This window comes from Solanum stenotomum, chromosome 7 (genome assembly GCF_019186545.1).
Source record: "Solanum stenotomum isolate F172 chromosome 7, ASM1918654v1, whole genome shotgun sequence".
Taxonomy (NCBI): domain Eukaryota; kingdom Viridiplantae; phylum Streptophyta; class Magnoliopsida; order Solanales; family Solanaceae; genus Solanum; species Solanum stenotomum.
Genome location: NC_064288.1, coordinates 52,665,749 through 52,688,159, shown reverse-complemented (window position 1 = coordinate 52,688,159; position 22,411 = coordinate 52,665,749). Strand labels below are relative to the sequence as shown.

At 32.3% G+C, this 22,411-nt stretch overlaps 3 protein-coding genes across 6 annotated transcripts in view; 2 read left to right on the top strand and 1 right to left on the bottom strand.

The window, feature by feature from the left end:
* Positions 1–22,411, bottom strand: part of LOC125870200 (uncharacterized) — a 390,460-nt gene that overhangs the window by 176,602 nt on the left and 191,447 nt on the right. The gene's annotated exons all lie outside the window — the stretch shown is intronic.
* LOC125870188 (heavy metal-associated isoprenylated plant protein 3-like) overlaps positions 1–22,411 on the top strand; it is a 210,645-nt gene that overhangs the window by 183,391 nt on the left and 4,843 nt on the right. Inside the window, exon 1 of one of the 2 annotated variants that reach the window (XM_049550542.1) lies at positions 21,713–21,724. The exons of the other annotated variant lie outside the window; for it this stretch is intronic. The gene's annotated coding sequence lies outside the window, so the exon portion shown is untranslated. Of the gene's footprint in view, positions 1–21,712; positions 21,725–22,411 lie in introns of those variants that run through there. 2 annotated transcript variants of the gene reach the window in all.
* LOC125870202 (glucomannan 4-beta-mannosyltransferase 1-like) lies at positions 5,247–9,788 on the top strand. The gene is made up of 9 exons (XM_049550567.1): positions 5,247–5,990; positions 7,254–7,352; positions 7,437–7,689; positions 8,040–8,150; positions 8,244–8,380; positions 8,463–8,576; positions 8,665–8,864; positions 8,971–9,165; positions 9,270–9,788. Exons 1-9 carry the CDS (start codon positions 5,388–5,390, stop codon positions 9,427–9,429), a joined length of 1,872 nt encoding a protein of 623 aa, XP_049406524.1. The 5' UTR covers positions 5,247–5,387; the 3' UTR covers positions 9,430–9,788.

Here is a 22,411-nt window from a genome sequence, read left to right as displayed (position 1 = left end):
GATGGAAGAAACAAGAAACTTTTGATCTGACCTACATGCTACAGCTTACAAGCACACTAAAATTCATTCATATTTGATCAATTGGATGATTATTAATTTCATGTTTTCAAGTTCAGTAGCTACCTCATATCTTCAACATACATAAAGTAAAACACCAAAGGGCTATTGTTTATCATCTAGATCTATTGAACTGTCAGCAACTTTCTCTACCAAACTCAATGGATAATGGAACTGCCTAGTTTTTCGAGTAGATTATCCAGTCCTCCCTAAAGAAAAACACATAGATGTGCTAAATTTCTCACTAAAGCATACCGATCCTTCTCTCCACAACTATTAGATGTCACATGATCCATCCCTTCAAGCAATAATCACAAGCATTAATTGACACATGCACAAATTAATCTTTAATGATCAATAACCGATTTGGGTAAAAGAAGGAACCATCAACAACCAGTGTCAATTATCACAATTAGGATGTATATCCGCGACATACACATAATGAGAACCAATTTGGCCACATCGCCCAACATAACATTACAGAAAAACCAGTTGGAAGTGTTTGAACAATATAGTCGATACTGTTCTAGTAATGGAACCTAAACATTGAGAAAAAAACTACGCAATCAGTGTTTGACATGTTATGTACAGGACTCAATAATGTCTTCCAGGGAAAAAAAAGGTCTTGCTCATACGTTGGTCACCAGAAACTAACTTTTTTCTATCAGCACCAATCCAGATATCACAATAGAAGAGACTTGGTCAGCACAGGGATGGAATCTAATTTTCAGGAGATTGTTGGGTAATTGGGAAGTGGAAAGGGTGGTTGAACTACTAGAAAGGGTAGAAAATTTTACAGGGCCGAACACTGCTCCTGACTCCATCAGATGGAGGCACAATGAAGATGGACATTTCGTAGTAAATAGAGTATACAACAGGGATTTATCTGAGATGACAGGAAGTTTTAAAGGCCCCTTGGAAAAATATATGGAAAAGCATGGCACCAACAAAGGTAAATAAAGCATGTCTCATGAAACACTTCAGAGGAGGAAAATCGAGATAGCATCTAGATGCTCTTTATGTATGGAGGCAGCAAAAACTAACAGTCACTTATTCCTTCATTGTAAGGTAACATCTCCAATCTGGGCAATCTTTTTCTGTCTGGCTAGGGAGGATTGGACAATGCCAGAACATAATGCACACTTACTAAGCTGCTACATCAGAAGGGGTAGGATGTAAGAGTAAAAAAAAATTGGTGGAAAACGGCACCAGCTTGAAGTTGGTGGAACATATGGAAGGAGAGAAATGAAAGGATTTCGAAGGCAGATCTAATTCCATTCAAAAGATCAAATGGAATTGTATTACCTCTCTATGTTTTTGGTGCAAAGAACAATGTAATCACACTTTTTTGATGGTTGCCAACATTAAGGGTATGCTGAGGAATACATTAATTACAAAACTCCTAAGAAGTCCACTATCTCTATTCCTCAGCATTAAGGGATTGTTAACTTTATCTTTTAGCGCCCATGTGCTTCTTTATCCCTATGCATACTTGTAGAATAGAGATTGTTATTCAAGATCATAGATATGATTACAGATATCATATCCTTACAAGATCTTGAAGTCTATAACTGTGAAAAGAGATTTTTCACATAATCACATGGAAACAGTAGTGGAGATCTCAAGAATTCTTAGTTATGCTAGGCATTGTGGAGGAGATTTCCAGGACAATATGAACTTATAGAATCTTAACTGCATCTGAAGTGGCTTAAGAACCTAAGGTGGTTGGTCCGAAATTCATTTTTGTTATTACCTAATTCCTCACAATTCACAACTATCACATTCCCAATTTGAAAGGAATAAATTTGGAGTACTACAAAGAGAATATAAAAAATAAAGCATCAAGAATGCTGAAATCTATTCTAAATACTTATGCAAACTCAAGACAAGATATATATACAAGATTAGAAAATATAAAATATGTGAGAAAGAGAAGAAAGACCAAAAGCATTTTTATGCATAAACTGATGAGGTATATTAAACTGAGAAAAGTCAGGCATCTAAGAATTGAAGAGAAATAGATCAAGAATAATCACATTGTTGAATATAATCTGCACTATCCACCTACATCCTCATGTACAGAAGTACAAAGTTTTCTCAAAAGTTCAGGGTATATGTTGCTTCAGATCAAAGAATAAACACAAGAGAATGGAAGTGTCAATCTTATTTTATGAATTTAGCGCCCACAAATATCAAACAATATCCTGTTAAGAGTTAAAAATCAAGTCCTTTTGACATGGACTAAGTTTAGAGGTTATCAATACACAACCAAAAGACTCAAAACTAGATACATTTTTTGGCGAACTCCATACTTTGATTTTCAAAATACATCAATTTTATGGAGTGCCAGACGTAAATAGACCTATGCCAATTAAGCTGAACATTCTTGTTTCATACCCAAGTGACATTTGGGTAAAATACTTACCCACACCAGGTGTTTATACAAATAAAGTATGTTAACCTTAGTTGTTAAAAACTAGAGTGAGAATGCATACAACTTAACCAAGATTTAGTGGTGACCGTATATATGGACACATTCAGCGATGCAATCCCCAGGTTGGCGTAGAGTGAGGCTTAGTGCACATGTCATCCAAAAGAAAGGAAGTTTCAAGTATCTTGGGCCTATTATCCAAGGAAATAGGAAGATTGACAATGGTGTCACACATCGTTATGGTGCAGGGTGAATGAAATAGAGGCTCACATCCGGAGTATTAAAAAGATGCCACCAAAACTTAAGGCAAGTTCTACAAAGTGGTTAAGACCAACTATGTTGTATAGGGCGGAGTGTTGGCCAATCAAGAGCTCTCATATTCAGAAGATCAAAGGTTGTGGAGATGAGGATGATGCAGCAGATGTGTGGGTTTATTAGGAAAGATAGAACTACAAATGAAGATATTTGGGACAAGGTAGGAGTGGCCTTGGTAGAGGAAAAAATGCAGGAAGTGAGACTGAGATGATTCGAACATGTGAAGAGGAGATGCATGGATGCACTGGTTCTAAGGTGTAAAAGTTTTTGGCTATGGAAGATTTCAGGAGAGGTAGAGATTGATCGGAGAAGTACTGGAGAGAGGTGATTAGACAAGATATGACAGTTGCACCTTACAAGGACATGACCTTAGATAGGAGGTTGTGGAGCAGTGTTATAAAGGTGCACTTAAGCCCTGAAAAGAGGCTCAAAACATGTTGAGCGTTTAACCTTGCTAATGTGTGCTTCAGTGTTGTCATCAAAGCTCTATGACATATTTTTCCTTGTGAATGAGCATGTCCTGAAAAGGCGACGCTAAACCATTGATATTTCAGTTTATCATAAAAACAATCAATTTCTTTGTCCATATATTTGTTATTCATGCTAGTAATTATTAGTCTTGGACAAAACATATATATATATATTCTCCATTTGCACCCATTCTCAATAAATCCTATGCTTCATTTGCGCTTAAAGCCCCTATGAACCTTAGAGCTTTTTTGTGTTTTTCGCTTTTGATTACACTGTTGTGTTGTACACGAATTATGGTAGAAGATTAATAGGTAGTAGAGTGTTGTCTCGTTTATCCTTCCATACTAGTAATCTTAGTATTTCTCATGTAGTTTCTTGTCCTTCAATTTATGTCATTATCTATTGTCTCTTGCTAAGTTGCTCGGACTCTTCACTTTTGGTGTCGCACCCGTGTCGACGCGACATGGGTGTGGGTGTAGGTGTTGGAATTCCTGTTTGATTTGGTCAACCAATTTTGGGTACTTTGACCAAAATTGATGGGGAAAGTCCGGACAGTTCTTAATGATTTATGTAATTAATACAAAAGCTAAGGTGAAATTGAAGAAAATGGAATACCTTTTATATAGAAATTTTTGTGTCACTCATTTTCCTTTAATCTCCGTCCAAGATTATCCTCAAGTTCTCCACATAATATCTCATAATTTAGGTTTTATAACTCTATTTTTAGATATTTTAATTATTTTAGGCGAATCCCCACACCTGGATCCAGACATGGATCCATATCCTTGATTAGATCATGAAGGACCCGACCTATAGATCCACACCCGTATCAGACACCCGCACCCCAGTCCGAGCAACTTAGGTCTCTTGTACTTCAATTATCGCACTATTTTGTTGTAGTTACTGTTCTTTTATTTTCAGAATACTTTGTAATGCTTTTAATAGGTTTTGCCATGATTTCTTCACTTTCATTTTTTTTTTTTTTATCTTCTTTTTCTTAAACCGAAGGTCTACCGAAAACAACCTCTATACCTCCCAAGGTTAGAGTAAGGTTTACATACACTCTACTCTTTTTAGACCCCACTTGTGGGATTACACTGAGTATGTTGTTGTACATGTCTTGCATTCATTAGTTTGGTGCAAACATCCAGCACGGGTAAGTTTTTACCATGAGGTTTGTCACTAATAGATTAAAGTTGCTTATAATTCTCAACTTAACAACATTTTGGTGTAGGAAAGTTGACAAATTGAGTAACCAAATCAGCAAATTTGACCAACAATTTATTGCCCTAAACAAAATCGGACATAGCATAACTTTAGAAATTTATTGCAATCAACAAGTGGGACGTATTTAAACCAAACTTCCTACTTTCTAAAGAATTACCGACAGCCATGATATAATTAGGGAAGTCACCCTTCACAAGGTAATTTATAAACATTTAAATAAAGCCAACCACTTACTAACATATCCATCATGACTTGGGACTGCAAGTATCCCACACAAGAATCGACAATTTAGATGACATTCCAAGAGTTGATGACGGTGTTAGCCTTGGATGTGCTCAAAACGTGTTATGTTCTATATTCACATGATTCCAAACTATGTGTGGCATCTTTGAGGCTAGATTTATGCATCACTTCATGGTTCTACATCCAGAAAAAACAGAGTTAGGCCAGCTGTAAAGAACTTCAAAGCGAACTTTGCAATTTTTATTTATTAGATAGTATGATTTCAAAAGCAATCAGTGATGTCGGTGACAGGATAAAACGACGTAGTCCTACTAAGATAATTATTTTGTTTCTGATTCAGGTCAGAATTACCACTAATAATCTCAAAAAGAAAGCATGAAATCAGAGTAACTTAGGAGCTAATAAAAGGATATAGACAACAGTGAGAGAAGATGACAAGTTATACTAAAGACTCGAGGAGTTAAGAAGCATTTTGGCGAAATTCAGATGAGATCTCTTTCACGCTTCTCTTTAGATACATAAATAGATATAATCATTCAAAACTTAATCTTTATTATCGAATACAAAGGTTTAACATATATATTTATGTTTAGATCCTCCAACAGCATTGTCGGAGGGAAAAGCCAAACCTCCAGCTAGCACAATGATACGTTGCAGCACCTTCATTGCATGTAGACCGTGTGTCTCTCACATGAAAGAACTTTATTTAAATGGATTACTCAATCTACGAAACCACTCCAGCTCATCTCCATTTACAATCGTCACCTTCACCACAATCACACTGCATCTTTATTTAAAGCAGCAGAACCTGCATCCTAAATTTCACCGCAATTTCCCTCCATCTCTATGTACTTGCAAGGGCAAGCTCGTTCCTTTCAACCCAAAGTGCTCTGCTCCCTTAATAAACTCTGAATTCAGGTTGAGACAAACCATGAGAAATCTTGTTTTCCAAGATCCTGGGATCAGAGTAAGCACCAATACTACTCAAAGTCTAAATCATGCTTGGGAGCGAATACGCGTTCCAGTAGTAGTGCCTGCCCTACACCTTGCAATGTATATATGCATAGCCATGTCCGTCATGCTATTTCTTGAGCGTATTTACATGGCAATAGTGATAGCAGGGGTCAAGTGCTTTGGAAAGAAAAGATATACCAAGTATAAGCTCGAGTCCGTAAAAGAAGACCTAGAGAAAAACAAAAACTACCCAATGGTGTTGGTCCAAATTCCTATGTTCAATGAAAAGGAGGTACATACCTTACTTGAGTACATGTCTTTTCTGATCAAGTTCCAGAGATTTAAAGTTATGCATAAATAATTATTGTTTAGCTTCGTGTTTCAGTTTTTCCTAGAAGAAACTACGAATATGCCTGTTTCCACCACCCTTTCTTTTTCTGATCAGTGGTTATATTTTTTCCATCTTGAGAGTAAATTTTAGAGAATAAATCACAAACATACAATGATCCCAAAACTGAAATAAATTTAGTGAATCAGAAAAAAGAAAATACAATTTCATTTCTCACAACCACCAATAATAAAAAACCTAGAAACAACACAGAGCATACAACCATATCCTAGTATCAAGTGAAAGTTCATGGGAGGATTTTACCTTCAATGCTAGAGGAACAATATGTGTTCTTCTCTCACCCTTCCCCTTTCCCCATACCCGGACCGACCATCCAGAAAAGAATTACAAAAATAAAAATTACACCAACAATATCGGAAATTTCTTAAATGAACAAATAGATACCAAGAGATTACTACCTTCTCATATAAATCCTGAACCATTAGTCAGACTTTACTGATTAAGCTAACAAAACTTTGTCATGATATATACCTAAGTTTTTCCCTGTTGAGTACTGCTACAAAACCATGATTTTAATAGCAAGAGACCAAATAATTTAAATAGATCTAAAAGGTCAATGTTAATTGGTCAACTAGGTCAAACCAAGTGTAAGTCAGGACATTGAAATGAAGGAAGCTTATTGTTTATCTGTTTACAAATTCCAAAAGGAGCAAGATAGTTTATGGACATTTTTCACCAGTAGAGTATACCCACTAATTTGACTGATTGCAGAAATTATAGATTTATGTTAATCATCCTACACTGTTGAAGACTTGTACATAGCTTAATAAAAAGATAACTACAATGAGCATTAAGAAACCAATAGAAATAAATCTAGATATTTTCTGCATTTAGAAATATAAGTTTAATAATACATCAAAAGCATATTGACTGCAAGGCCCTAACCTCTAGCTTAGTCAAATGAGGAACAATATTTAGGAGCATACAAAATAAAGGAACTGATTTTTTGCGCTATACCCCTGATCAAAGAGGATTAAAAGTTGACAACAAGAAAAACACATTTGAAATTAGTCCCAATTAGAATAGCATATGAATAGGGATATGAACTTTCTCTACAAAATAAGAACCATTATCATCTTATTGTTTATTATCAGATTATCATCTTACTGTTCTTTATCAGATTATCATCTTATTGTTCTTTATCAGGTTTACAAGCTCTCAATTGGAGCTGTATGTGGCTTGTCATGGCCATCAGATAGGCTTGTAGTGCAGGTTCTTGATGACTCTACCAACGAAGTTTTACGGGTATCACTTTCAACTCAACTTTATCAGAGAGAAAAACTTAAGAATCTTCTGAATTCCAACTAATGTTTGAGAATATAATTGCAGACATTAGTGGACTTGGAATGTCGAAAGTGGATGGAGAGAGGGATAAACGTGAAATACGAAACAAGAAACAACAGGAATGGCTACAAAGCTGGTGCTCTCAAGGAGGGTCTAAAGAAGCAGTATGTTGATGACTGTGAGTTTGTTGTGATCTTTGATGCAGACTTTCAGCCTGAAGAAGACTTTCTTTGGAGGACCATACCATATCTTCTCGACAACCCAGAATTGGCTCTGGTTCAAGCCAGATGGAAATTTGGTAAGGCCAAAGACTGCATTATGTCCATACACACACTGAATAATTGGTCATGACCTCAAAAACAAAACAAAATTAAAGGTGTTTGGAAGAGGTAAAAATTAATGAATAGCAGATTGCTGTGTTTATGATAATAAACTTTGATTGGATCAGTTCTATGATAAGAGAATTCTTTTATGTTGTTTCTATCTCACTTAAAGAACTTATCATGAAAAGACTTATCTAAAAATCAATTCACAAAAGCGTCCTTAATCTATTTAAAAGGAAATGCATACATAGAGAAAGAATTTCCAGCTTCAGTCATATTTTTGGTTCTTTCTTGGTTATTAATGTAAGTGAAAATCTTTCCACAGTCAATGCAGATGAATGTCTGATGACTCGACTTCAAGAGATGTCATTGGACTATCATTTCAGTGTTGAGCAAGAAGTTGGCTCGTCCACGTGTTCATTTTTTGGGTTCAATGGTAAACAAATAGTCAGATCTCACTCCATATACAGGCATTCAACAGCTAGACATTATTTTAAGAATGTAACAGGCTTTTCCGATTGAATTGTAGGGACTGCTGGAGTGTGGAGAATTCGAGCAGTGAATGATGCTGGTGGCTGGAAAGACAGGACCACAGTAGAGGATATGGATCTTGCAGTTCGGGCAAGCCTTAAGGGTTGGAAATTTTTGTTTGTGGGGGACTTAGCTGTGAGTTCATAACTTCAATCTTCTTATTTATGGAAATGACTACAAGCCTCTATGTATCAGATGCCTAACATAGTTCATTTAGGTCAAGAATGAACTCCCAAGTACCTTCAAGGCTTATAGATTTCAGCAGCACCGCTGGTCATGTGGCCCAGCTAACCTCTTTCGCAAGATGATTAAAGAAATCATCCTTTGTGAGGTATCACTATTTTAAAAAAAATATTTATACTATTAATAAAAGTTTTTTGTCAACAAGTCACACGTCACACCTTTTCTTTTAAATGCAGCGTGTATCAGTATGGAAGAAGTTTCATCTCATCTATGGTTTCTTCTTTGTGAGGAAGATTATCGCACACTGGGTTACGTTTTTCTTTTACTGTGTCGTCATTCCAGCAACTATCTTGGTGCCTGAAGTCCATCTTACAAAGCCTCTAGCTATATATCTTCCAGCAACTATTACCATTCTTAATGCCGCTTGCACACCAAGGTATGTAAACTCATGAAACTGAACTCCGAAATCGTCCTTTTGTTTTTCAGTTTCATATTTTTTCAAGCACAATAATTTAATACACCTTAATCTGGTTTCCACACAGATCTTTCCATCTTCTTGTATTCTGGATCCTATTTGAGAATGTCATGTCTCTCCATCGATCCAAGGCAGCAATAATAGGACTCTTAGAAGCCAGCCGAGTAAATGAATGGGTTGTAACTGAGAAGTTGGGGAACACGATGAAGCAAAAGTACAGTGCCAAGGCATCAAAGAAACCAAGATCGAGGATAGGTGAAAGGTAATCATTATATTATTTGACTTCCCTAGGAAGTTGGTTAAACATCAAAGTATTCTATATCCTGCAAATTTCTGACTGTAACCTGCATTATGGTTTGCAAACAGGATTCACGTCTTAGAGCTGCTAATGGGAATGTATATGCTACACTGTGCTATATACAACATGCTATTTGGAAATGACCACTTTTTCATCTACCTGTTCCTCCAAGCAGGAGCGTTCTTCATTGTTGGAATTGGCTATGTTGGAACATTCGTCCCCAATTAGAAAATCCGGTGAACATAGGATGCCAATGGCATGCAGGACAAACAGTGAGAACCATGCCCAACTAGTATACTAGTAGTATGCAAGTGCTAAATTGTTTAAAAATTAGGCCCTACAAGAGCTTAAAGGTTTCAATGTAATAATGTGTTTCATTTTTTTTATATATATTTCCAGAATTTACAGATGTTCATTTGGCTGTCCAAATAACTTTTGCTACTCTTTGTCGTGTCATCAGATTTCCATTGCATAGTATGTACGTAGTAAATTGTGAAAAAGATAAGCATTAGTATTGCGTTCTAATTTTTTACTTATCACAAAAGAAATTTATCTTCTTTTCTGCAAGAAAAAGGCAAATTCATGGTAATGAACCTATGGATCCAGAAAAAAAAAAGGGCAGCCCGGTATACAAAGCATCCCGTGTTAGCAGGGTTCGGGGAATGGCCGCACCTCAAGGGGTGTGATATAGACAACCTAACCTAATTCAAGCATTAAGGGTTGCTTCCACGGCTAGAACCTGTGACCTATAGGTCACGCAGAGACAACATTACCGTTGATCCAAGAACTTCAAAATTTTATAAACCTTACATGGATAAAGGCCAAAACCAGAGCACCTAAATATCTTACAAGAAAGTGGGGGATGACAGTGAAACCATAAAGTCAATTATCCCTCCAGCTTTGGACATCTTCATCTGTTTAACTGCTTGTTAGCCATGGGAATTCAATATTTTTAGAGCTTGAAATCTTCATTAAGGATCTATTGAACAGCTGGCAAGGACGGTGTATGAAGAAAAAGATGAAGATGATACGGAAGCTTATTCCTTTATGCATCATTTGGACAGTTTGGCAACAAAGGAACAACAGATGTTTTAAGGGAAAAAGAAGCCGATTTCTGTAGTAAAATATAGGTGTTTACAATTTGGTTCGCTGGCAAAAAGATGATACTGTAATTAGCATAGATGACTTCTCAGACTGGCTAGATTCAGTTTCTGGGTAGTCTTTGTACAAGTCCAATATTTATGTACTCGTCTTGGTCTTGGTACTGTTTTTTGACTTTTCCAAATGAAATTACATTATCCAATTTATACATATATAAGCAGTCAGTAGAGGCGAGATTCATGAGAAGCATACAACAATTAGCAGACACATCTGGCTGCAATGGCAGACAACTCCCAACTGTGTATATAGGTCTCTCAAGAGCAGAACACACGGAGAAGTTGATATGGCAGGGAATAATAAAAAAATGACTTCCTGAAAAAACAATATAGTTCTTTCATGAAGTAATATTTATATTAATGCGGTGAGAAGTTCCTTTTTTTTATAAGTAAGGTAAGAGATGCGGTGGGAAATTCCTATAATAGAAGTAGTAAAAGAACAATACGGTTCTCTGCAATAAAAACAGTTGAAAAGAAGATATTTTCTCACTGTCTTGCTTTATTAATTCTTTAAGTTGTGAATGCAGGGCCTAGCACATGACCTCTAGCATAGTATCCTATAAATTAGTCACGATGTTCTTCTTGCCGAACACACGACCAATGTTAAGGATCAATGCAACTAAAGGATTGTATGAGCAATCATAACCTGTAAATCATTCTCCACTCCTCTACCAATGCCAAAACCAAGACGTTCTTTGTAGTTTGAACAAATCTCTTTTCCTCTAACAAGGTAAGATCCGTGTTGTCAAGCTCATAATTGCACAACTATAAAACCTACATCAAATAACTTGCCTATGATCTTCCAAACTTCCACCGGTATATCATCAGGCCCAGTCGCTTTTCCCTTGCTCATCCTACGAATAGCACCCTTAACCTCCTCGACCTTTATACACCTAGAATACCCAAAATAACGACGACCCTCGGTGTGCTCCAAATCACCCAATCCCTTTTAGATAATGCCTTAAATTTCTCAACTAAAACAATGATTATCGCATGCATAGGCAAATACTACCCTAAATTAAGGCTCAGTGAGCACAATAAGCACACAAACAGACTTACATGGACAGGGTCAATGAGTCGATCAGAAGGCTCTTATGGCCTGGGTTGGTGCCCTCCATTGGACTTCCAAGGAGTACTCACCTAAGGTCTGCCCAAGTTGTCGAACTAATGCCAATAAAAATAATATAAGATCTCATAAAATAAGTAGAGACATGAACAGATAGCAGGCAAGAGCAAAAATTTGCTTCTGATTTTACAAGCAAAACATATTTCAAGTTGGTAAATGGTAGGAAGATTAGTTTTTGGCATAACATTTGGTAGGCATATTCCCCTCTCAAGTTGGCTTTCCCTGTTCTTTATACAGTGATGGTCAACCAGAACGCCTCTATTTCAGATTACTATTATAATCTTGGATGGATTATTGTTTTCCGAAGGAGTTGTAATGACTGAGAATTAGAGAGCACTTGTATCTTACTTCAATAAATACAAACTATTTCTGCAGACAAGAAAAACAGCATAGAAAAGATGGGATCTTTACAGTCAAATCATGCTACATCCTTCTGCTCAATCTACAACATGCAACATAAATTTGGCCTTGGAAAAAAAGTTTGGAAACGCCATACAAAGTCCAGATCTTCACTTGGTTAGTAGGCAAAAAAATGCATGTCTCACACAGTCCAAATTCAAATTGCAAAGAAGAGGAATGCACATTATGCTAATACTTGCAAAATATTTACCTTACAACAACAACATACCCGTGTAATCTCACAAGTGGCGTCTCGAGACAATAGTGTGTATTATAAAAAAAAAATCTCTTTATCTAGCAATTCAAATTCATTAAACCACACAAAACTTTAAAGTTTGACATAATAGTTTCTCTCATGTCAACTAATTCTACGGGTACCTGTCACCTCCAGTTAGTTGCAAGTACCAATAACTATATCCATCAAAAGCTAAGTTCAAGATATAGGAGAAGAAATTACCTGTGAAAGCACAAAAGTATTGTTGACGGAAGGAGTGTTGAAAGTTCCGTGCCGGTGAAGAGACCCGCCGGACGCCGATCGGATCATAGGGTTTGAACGAACAGAATCGAACCAATGCCCAATAAATTTGAAGCCCAATAAGAATGAGTCCAATGTTTCATGTGGGCTTTAAAAAGAAGCCCAGTATCAGAATCCATGGTATTTGAAGAAGGAAAAGTATATTTCAAGTCTAATTACAAAGTTAAAATTATTACATAATGAACTTTATTTGTTTAGAAATAAAATAGGGAAAATTGTATAAAATAACAAACTATTAATTCAAAATAAATGTTATAACCACAATTTCATTTAATTCTAATCCGTAGCAAACACTTTGTCATTCGCCTCTGTCCCCATAAATCTCGCTCACTACTCTCCCTGATCTCGCTCGCCACTCTCCCTCACCTCTTACTTTTATACAGACACAAATGTATAAATTGTGTTTGTATAAAGTGAGAGAAAATTGTATATACAAATACAAATACATATTATTTTTTCGTCCTATACACTTACAATTATACATTACAAATATTTCCTTGCCCAGTTCTCTTTTGTCTTTCTCTCTTTCTCGCTTTATACAAATACAAATTATAAAAAATACAATGTATAATTTGTGTTGTATAAAGCGAGAGAGAGAGATCTGGTATACAAATGCTTTAATTCGATTCAATTTTATACAAATTCAAATTTTATGCAGATATACAAACACAATTATTGATATATATACATAGTAGTTACATATATACAATTATCTAACCGATATACATATATAATCGTTGCGCTTTTTATACAAACAAGATTCTTACCTGTGATTTATACAAATGAAATGCTCCATAGCAAACTATATTTGTTATTGAGCGCAAATAGCAAATGTGTATCTATAGAGCGCTAATATGATTTTTATGTTTGCTAAACCTAAAATCTACTCAATAAAATATAAGCATTTATTTCTCAACTTGCTCCACGTAGAGGAGAAAAAAAAAATGCAATTAGAAATTCTAGTCAAAGATATTACTTTTGATGACCTCCAATAAGCAAATATTTATCATTTAATAGATTTAATCATAAAAGTATATATATTTTTTCAAAACTATTTTCAAGAAGATCAAATATTTAAAACAAATTGTATTTCCAGAGAAAATTATTTTATTCTTAATCAGAAATTTTATATTCAAATAGTACTTATATGAATAAAATTTTAGCAACGAGTATTTCTTCTTAAATACATCTTATAATAAATTAATTTAAATTAATCGAAGCCCGAATGAAAACTCATCCCCACATGCATTAATTATCCATGAAGCTCCAATTTTTGTGTTTTGGGTTTGATAAGGGGTCACAACAAGAATCTTTTCTAATATCTTTATCTAAAAACAAATCTAACAGCTAATATACTTATTTATGAAAGACAAGCTATATAGGTCGGTTTCTTTTGTGGGGATATGTCATAATATTTTCGGGTTTATACAAAAAGAGTCATTTAAGTTTTCAAGAAAAAAATTTCATTTTTTTTCTCAAGAAAATTATTTGTTTGAATTAAGGGGGAAAAAAGGTCAAAGTTTCTTTTTTCTAATTGGTATACACTAATTATTTATTGAGTATAACATGAATTATATATATTATATGTCTCTTGTTTATTTTTAATTTAAGCGACCGGATGAACGATTATTTAGGCTAATTTCTTTTATATTATTTACTCTCATCGTTAGAAAATATCATCATTCTGTCCTTGATTCCTAACAAAGTTTCGATCTGAGGGTAAATTTAAATCATAATAAGAACTCAGAAGCTGATGGATAAGTATGTAGTTGCTTTTCTTGAAAATTTTGAATATCAATTTCACATTAAAACTTCATTAATGACAGGAACAAATATGAAAATCGATTTGCTAACCGCAAGAATATATTCAATGAAATAAAAATTGCAACATAAAGCAAAGACATGATACATAAATATGCCATTTAACTTGGTCTCATTTTACATTTATACCCTTCAACTTTGAGTGTGCACAAGTAGACACTTAAACTTGTATAAAGTTGAACAAGTACACACATGAGTCCTATGTGGCATAATACACACTGAACACCACGTAGGACGCAAATCGCCGTGTAGGATGCCACATAGGGCACGTGTGTCTATTTGCTTAATTTTATACAAGTTTGAATGTCTACTTGTGTATTCTCAAAGTTGAAGGGCATAAATATAAAATGAGGTAAAATTAAAAGATATATTTATGTATTATATTGAACAATTGTACATGAACTAATTATGATCCCCCCTAACAATAATAAGCTTTTTGCCTATGGGGGGGACCTCTTTCTTCTTCTTGGCCAAGCAAAGCATGAAAAACACTTGGTTGTAATTTGCCAACTCTAGATGTATATATTGTTCATCATGGGGGACCTCTTTTTCTTATTTTGCCCTAGGCAATTCGTACTACTACTACTACTACTTTTTTATTTCAGGGCGAGGCGAAATTAGAATTTTTAATTTATCGATTTTGAATTTTGAATTATTTGTATTTATTATTCAGAATAGATTATTTATATGTATTGAAAAAAAGCTAAAACGAATATAAAATTTAAGTTAAATTAAAGCTATTGAATTCTGTCAAATTCGTAACTTCAAAACTAACTCCGCCACTTTGTCGGATCCCAAAAAAGTTACATAAAAGTCAAGAAGTGTCCTATTCCAACTACATTTTCAATGTCCTTATAACTCGTAACGCTTTCATAATGATTAACAGTATACACCCCTACACTTTGAGGATGCTATAGTCGGCAAAGAGTGGTCAGTTGATTATAATGTATAATCAAATAATTGAGGACATGGAAAGAATTTAGGGAAGCAAGGATAACCAATGATTCTTTTTTCAAAACTATTTTGAAATATAAGTATGTTAGAATCAAATTTGTCATAGTAATGCCAAAAGTTATATATAGTTAATAACAAGGACTAAAATTTATTTTTTAATCAAATTCAAAATAAGCACCATATTCAATCATGAGTCTCTTCAGTCTTTATAGACAGAATATTGACGTTACGCAACAACCCTCCTTCCACACTTGTCATATGTGCAATATGTTGTTCCTAGGAGTCGAACTTGTGTTCTTGATTTTAATATCACTAATTGAAATCAAGCGTTTATCATCACAAACAAAGCTATCCCTAATCGGGGATCCCATGTATCTCCTAGTGACCTCTTGATTGATATCCTCATTCATAAAGCCAGTTAGATGCACTAGTTAATATATGAGGCATACGCACGATCCTTTAAAATCCAAACCTGAATTTGATTCTCACTCTAGTATCTCACACACATAATATAATTTCCACACATTTTTGTAGCCACAGATCATGATCAATAGTACCCAACTGTTCTTGCTTAAATCATGAGTTTGACTTTGCTTACCATCATGCAAAACGCAAAAACTAATAGGCAGAGGCATCTCAAGCCATTAGCTGTCTAAAGTCAAAATCGAACGGAACTCTTAAATTTTTTAAAAATTAATATGTTTTAGATGTAAAGTTGTTAATAACTTTTTTAGAATCGATATTTCTAATAATTATTTTTCAATTTATAATATAATCAATCCATTTATTTTTCTTCAGACATAATTTTCTAGATGTGTCAAACTTCTAATAATTCTTTCTTTTTTCTATGAAAAGTTTGTTTTTATACCAATAGTATTCATTTTTTTTAAAAAAAATAAATCATATATGAAACTTTAGTACATATGACATATCGTGAATTGAATATAACCATTAACTTCATTTACATCATTCTTCCTCCTATATATCTCAAAAGATTTTAAGTGGCATAGATTACGCTTAGGGTGGAGCCATCATTATAATTACGATTTAACAAAATTCAATGATTTTAAATCAAAATTTAACACCAAACTAATCAATTTTAATATGCATAAATAAATTATTAAAAACTTGGGGGAAAATTGTGGTTCAAAATGCATCAATCAAAATTATAGTGGACTATATATTTTCTTGCTACTTACAATGATAATATTGTAAGCATTTATCTAATAGGAATTAATGGCCACATGAATATTGAGATTAGTAACTAATTAATTAATGAATGAACAAATTGATACATGTCCAAAATTTTCAATCTACACATAAGTTTTGTGTAGTCTATTCTTTGAAAATTGGAAAGATCTATAAGGACTTAATTACACTTGAAAATGAAAACTCAAAGAATCACCTTCACTAATTAATGTTGAGTAATTTCACATAATTTGGAAATGTAAAAATGACTTTACAACCTCTTCCCAACCAACATTGCATTACTATGTTAACCGTTGAACTTCTTCAGAAACAATCTCTCTATTTTACGTAAGGTAAAAATAAGATATGTATACACGATATATCCTATCCTTTTTAGACCCCATTTATGAGATCACAATAACTAGGTAATTGTTGTATATTTGGCCAATAAGTGTTTTGATTAGCGTGTAAAATTCGATTTTTGAAACTAGACAAGTAAAGTTGAAGAATTTTAGTATACTAGACGAGAAAAGATGGACGAAAGAGGTATATTTTTCAAAGTCAAAGTGTAAAATTTGAGTTATTACTCTTGATGTTGTAAATATGGCAATAAAATTGTTTTTAAAATAACTCTATTGAACTTTATCCTAGAAATAAAATAACAACAGGAAGATATTCAGTAAAATTTGATCGGTATAAAATGTCAAAAATGAAATGAAAGATAATATTATTATTTCATGCTTGATGCTTTCCAATCAAATATATATAAAAGCTTTTCTAGAAACATTCTTTTCTTTTCAAACCCATGGACCAAATTTACCTAAACAGATGGTGCTCGATTGACTAAAAAACGTTGTAATTATATTCAAAATATAATAATGTTTTTTTGCACCAACTTTGTGCAACCAACATTACCAAATATATTAGAGTACAAATTAAATAGCAGTACTACTTTTTTGTTTCTTTGATATTTATAGTACAAAGAACTCAAGAGCAAGGAAGTACAGTTTAATTTGTTGAATACTTCATCTTTGTTTTCTCATTCGATATTCAGTTATCTGTATTAGAAGCTTGACTAAAATTTAGAATCGAAAAATTTTACATTGGAGTAAAATATTTCCTAACGATAATAATTTTATATTCGGAGTGTGAACTCAATACATCTACTAAAAAATGAAAGCATATTTATCATTTCATTACTATCTCTATTGGTCTTTGCCCTTCTTTAATTTTTTAATTCTTTATCATTGAGTTAGCTTTTATTTTTGTACTTCCAATTTACACTGGATTAGTTGAAAACTTCAATTTTGAGCCTACTCCTCTTATAACAGAAGGTTAAATGGGCAAGAAATATTTTTGCTTTAATTAGTTTCATGTTTGGTTGGGATTTTTAAATTATAAAATGAGAATGATTATTTCTAATTGGAATTTTGATATTTTTTGTTCTATAACTAAATTCAATTATGAGAAAATCGTCCCTATTGTGTGAGGGCAGGAGGGGGTAGGATTGTTAAGAGAGCAAAAATAAAGATCTTTTATGTGATATTTTTGTCTATAATAAGGTATCAGATAGAATGCATCTGCTTTTATTATGAGTGGAAAAATTTTGTATTATAACTTTCATTTGAATATTTCTATGCATAGTAGTAATAGTTTTGGGCATTCATTTGAATTACGGTTCATAATAACAAATTTACTTATTTTTTGCTAGATATACCTCATCAAAATTATCAAACATAGAAACAAAACGAAATTTCTTGATTTCTTCTCTATACCAACTTGATTTGTTTTGATTTGTTAAAAAATGAGAAAACACAAAAGGAACTAAAGAATTATAGTCTCAAATCATTGATTCAAATACATAAAAATACATCAATATTTATACTACATTACATATTATCTCTCTAGTCAAAATTAGTTGTATGAATTACTAACAAGTATCAAGTTGGTGTGATCAAGGGCGGATATAAAAGTTTATTAATATTGAGTATTTATGTAAAATCAATAAATATACATGTATTTTTATCACTTAATCATAATTATTTATTATGTTTTTTTTCACTTAATCACCTAATTATGATAAGTTAAATTGATTTATCTGAACCTAATAATTTTTGTTCAACCTAAAGTGTTTGAATCCACTAAATAAAATCAAAATAATCTATTTTGAATCCAGTAAGCTAAATGGATAATGAACAAACATTGAATTCAAGTCCATAAAATTTAAATCACGAATTCACCTTTTGATAAGACAAATATAATTTTTCCACCGTAAATTAAAGATTTTAGAATTGAGCCAAGAAATTAAATAAATTCATTTTTGGATTAAGCCATGAAATTGATAAATTCTTAATAGGACGTATACCTCCTTAGAAAATCTACCGGACACGAATTTAAATTTGTTACCGTAGTAAGTTTTGAATACTAAGATAGTTATTTTTTTATTTTTTGTTTTTATTAAAAGAAGAGCTAGGTTTATGAATTCCATTAATCTAGTCCATGCAAGTACCAAATCACATGTCTTTTGGGTTGAGGTAAAAGCCAAAAATAAAAATAAAATGACGTTCGAGAAATCCCATAAGAATAATTCATTAAATTAAAAGCCAAACATATAAGCCATCTTCAACGTTAAAATGGACAAGCTAACTCACTAATTATCTAAGAAGCCAAAAAATCTATAATTCCACTTGAAACTATAAAATTAATTCATTGACCTTTTCACTTTGGATCTTTCACCCTTCACCAAAAGACAAATAATTATTTATGCCAAGGAGGTAAATTAATGTACTCTGTCTGTGTAAGCTCGTTCATATTATTGATCTCAAATTCGAGTAAAGGAAAAAAATTGTCGAAGGTCAATCGAAAACAGTTTTTCAATTCCATAAAAGTAGAGTTAAGACTATGCATATCACAATCTCTTCAGCCCTATTTATGAAATTATACTAAATTTATTGGTATAAATTATAGGAACCACATATTATAAGTACTAAATAACATCATATCCCTTCTAGTTTTCTATTTACCAAAAATCCTTTAAAAATGATGTTTGTGAGATACATAGCGTTGTGCACGGGATACATTAGGTTTGGTACATTCCACATAGCGGGATACATAGCGTTGTGCACGGGATACATAACATTTGATACATTTCACATAGCGTTGTGCACGGGATATATGCGGGATACATAGATAAATAAGGGATTTTTGAAAATTTTAAAATAAGTAGGGATAAATGGATATTAAGGTAAGTAAAGGAGTGTAGTTAAGTAATTTGTCCAATTTATTGTTGTGGTTGTTGAGGTAAATTGATAGATTTTCGTGATAAAATAAACTATCTTCATTTTTGTTCTTAACGTAAAAATATTTATATATATTAAAAAAAAATCCTCCATAATCTTGGTGCGAAATGCCAATAACCAAGTCAAAGAAAAAAAAATACTTTAACACTTGTTGTATGTAGGTAAATAGTTAATTTAATTTAAGTTTAATAATAAGGAGCATATAATAGCCACAAATTAAGGTGACGTAAATTAATTTGTTGTTTTTCCGTTTGTTTTATTTGTTGCATTGTCATAATATATATGTGGCTTGTGAATCTTTAAATTCCTCAATCTAGTATAAAAATTTTGTTACTATTATTTTTACATATTTGTAGGAACATATGTGGATGACATCAAATTGAATAAATTGGTTAATAATAGTTAGATAAAATTTTAATGTAAAGTTAGTGTATTTATTAATTATTTAATTTTGTTCATACCTTGTGTGTGTGGTTAATGCATATTGTGATTTAGATTCTTCTTCAAGTTTTTTTTTTTACAATAAAATTTGTTTAATTATATGAGAATCTATATATATATATATATTAAAAATTCTAATTTTGTATTTTCTGACCAAATTCATTGTATGTATTTCTTTTTTTAGGTATTATTTTAGAATGGAGAGAATTAATTGTTATAATGACCATATTAATGGTAGCTAGGAGATTAGAGTAAACAATTGTTTTTCCTTTCATCAATCAATAGTTGCATGTGATTAATTATTTTTCAAAAGTAAAACACCTTTTTCAAGTTGAAATAAATAAATAAATAAAAATGTTGGTTAAAGTTAGCTGGTAAATTACGAAAACAAGAAAGAAAAAAAAATAGTAACAAAAGTACAAAACTGGCGGCAATCCTATTTCACATTCATGTATCAAAATAAAATATTTTAATATACTTGATTAAAGGGAAAATGGTCTGATATACCTTCAACTTTGTCTTTTGAAGTTGATATGCCACTTGTGATCAAAGTAGATCATATATACCCTTACTATTATACAAACGGCTGACATATACCTTTACCGTTATAAAATGTGCTCACATATACCCTTCATTTAACGGAAGTGAAAAAAATTAGTTTTAAATTTATATTTTTGACTTTTAATTTTTTTAAAAATTATTGAGGGGTATGTATGATTCTTCTACCAAAGTTCAAGGTATATTTTAATCTTTTTCATTAGAGTCGTCAATATGGGCTAGGCCCGTTGGGCCAGTCTGACCTTACCCGTGATTTGATAGGGTTGGACTACAATTTTTGGAGCCCATTTAAGAAAATGGCTTTTTAGCTCGGCCTAAATAAGTCTGCCGATTTGTGGGGTTTGAGAAAATATGGATAGCCGACCCATGGGCCAAAGAAAAATTAATTAAAAAATAAAAATAAAATAGAGTATTAAAAATAACAAGAGTCTAAATTCAAAATCTATTTAAAGTTTAAAATATTACAATTAAAATACAAATTATGTTTATAAAATATGAAATACATAAAATAAAAATTCCCTAAAATCTCTAGGGATTCACTAAATAGACTATAGCCTATGGAATATTGTCATAGCTTTGTGTTTTTTTATGATCATTGAAAAACAATTAGGTTAATATTTATATTTAACTATTTAAGTTTTTACTTGAAATCAAACTTAATAAATATTATAAAGATAATTTATTTGTGTATTTGATTAATAAGTAGTAACTCTAACACTATGTAATATTGTCTTGTCGATATTTATGATAATATTTTTAAATTATAATTTAATTTTAAGAAATATACTTTTAAGAAAAGATGACTGACCCGACAAAGTACGGCCCATGTACTTGTGGGCTTGGCCGATCATTTTCTGTCCCACACAAAAAATGGGCTAGCCCCGCCTGACCCGTCAAATTTTAAAGTCTGTATGGATTAGCCCGGATGGGGTGGGTCAACCCATATTGACAGCTCTATTTTTCATACATAAATTATTTTTTGACTTCTTTGATTATAATTATTTGAGTTTCTTATTCTTATTTTATTTTTTTCTTTCATTCCTTAGTGTAAAGAAAAAAAATTGAAACTATTTTTTTGTGGCTATATTATAATTTAAAATTATTTTTTTTGTCTATATTGTATTTAATTTTTCTATTTGAAGAAAACAATTTGGTCATCTATAAAAAGTTTTACAACTGAATCATAAATAAATTTGACCATCAAAATAATAAATCTAAATTAGTCATTGAAACAAAAAAAAGTCAAAAAAAAATATGTTTGAGGAGGGTTAAATATACTCATATGGGGTTATATATATTTTTTTAAAAAAATAATAAAATAAACTAAAATTAATTTTTTTTCATTTCCGTTAGAGAAAAAAGGTATATGTGACCCATTTGTATATAAGTAGGGGTATATATGAACACTTTCATAACGAAGGGTATATCAACTCTAAATGACAAAGTTGAGGGGTATATCAGACCCTTTTCCCTTGATTTAATTACAAAATAAATTAATAAAAATATACCTAGAAAGAAATTAAAATTTTATAGGAAAATATATAGTTAAAATACTATATTAAAAGTTGAAATATTACATTAATATATAATTTAATTTAAATATTTAAATAAAATATATTGACAAATTTAAGAAGCCGACTGGGTACATTCATCTCCCCTTATGCCACACCACCTTCAAAATCAAGTCCGAAATCTAAATGGCAAAAAAAAGTCCAAACAATCAAATTTGAAT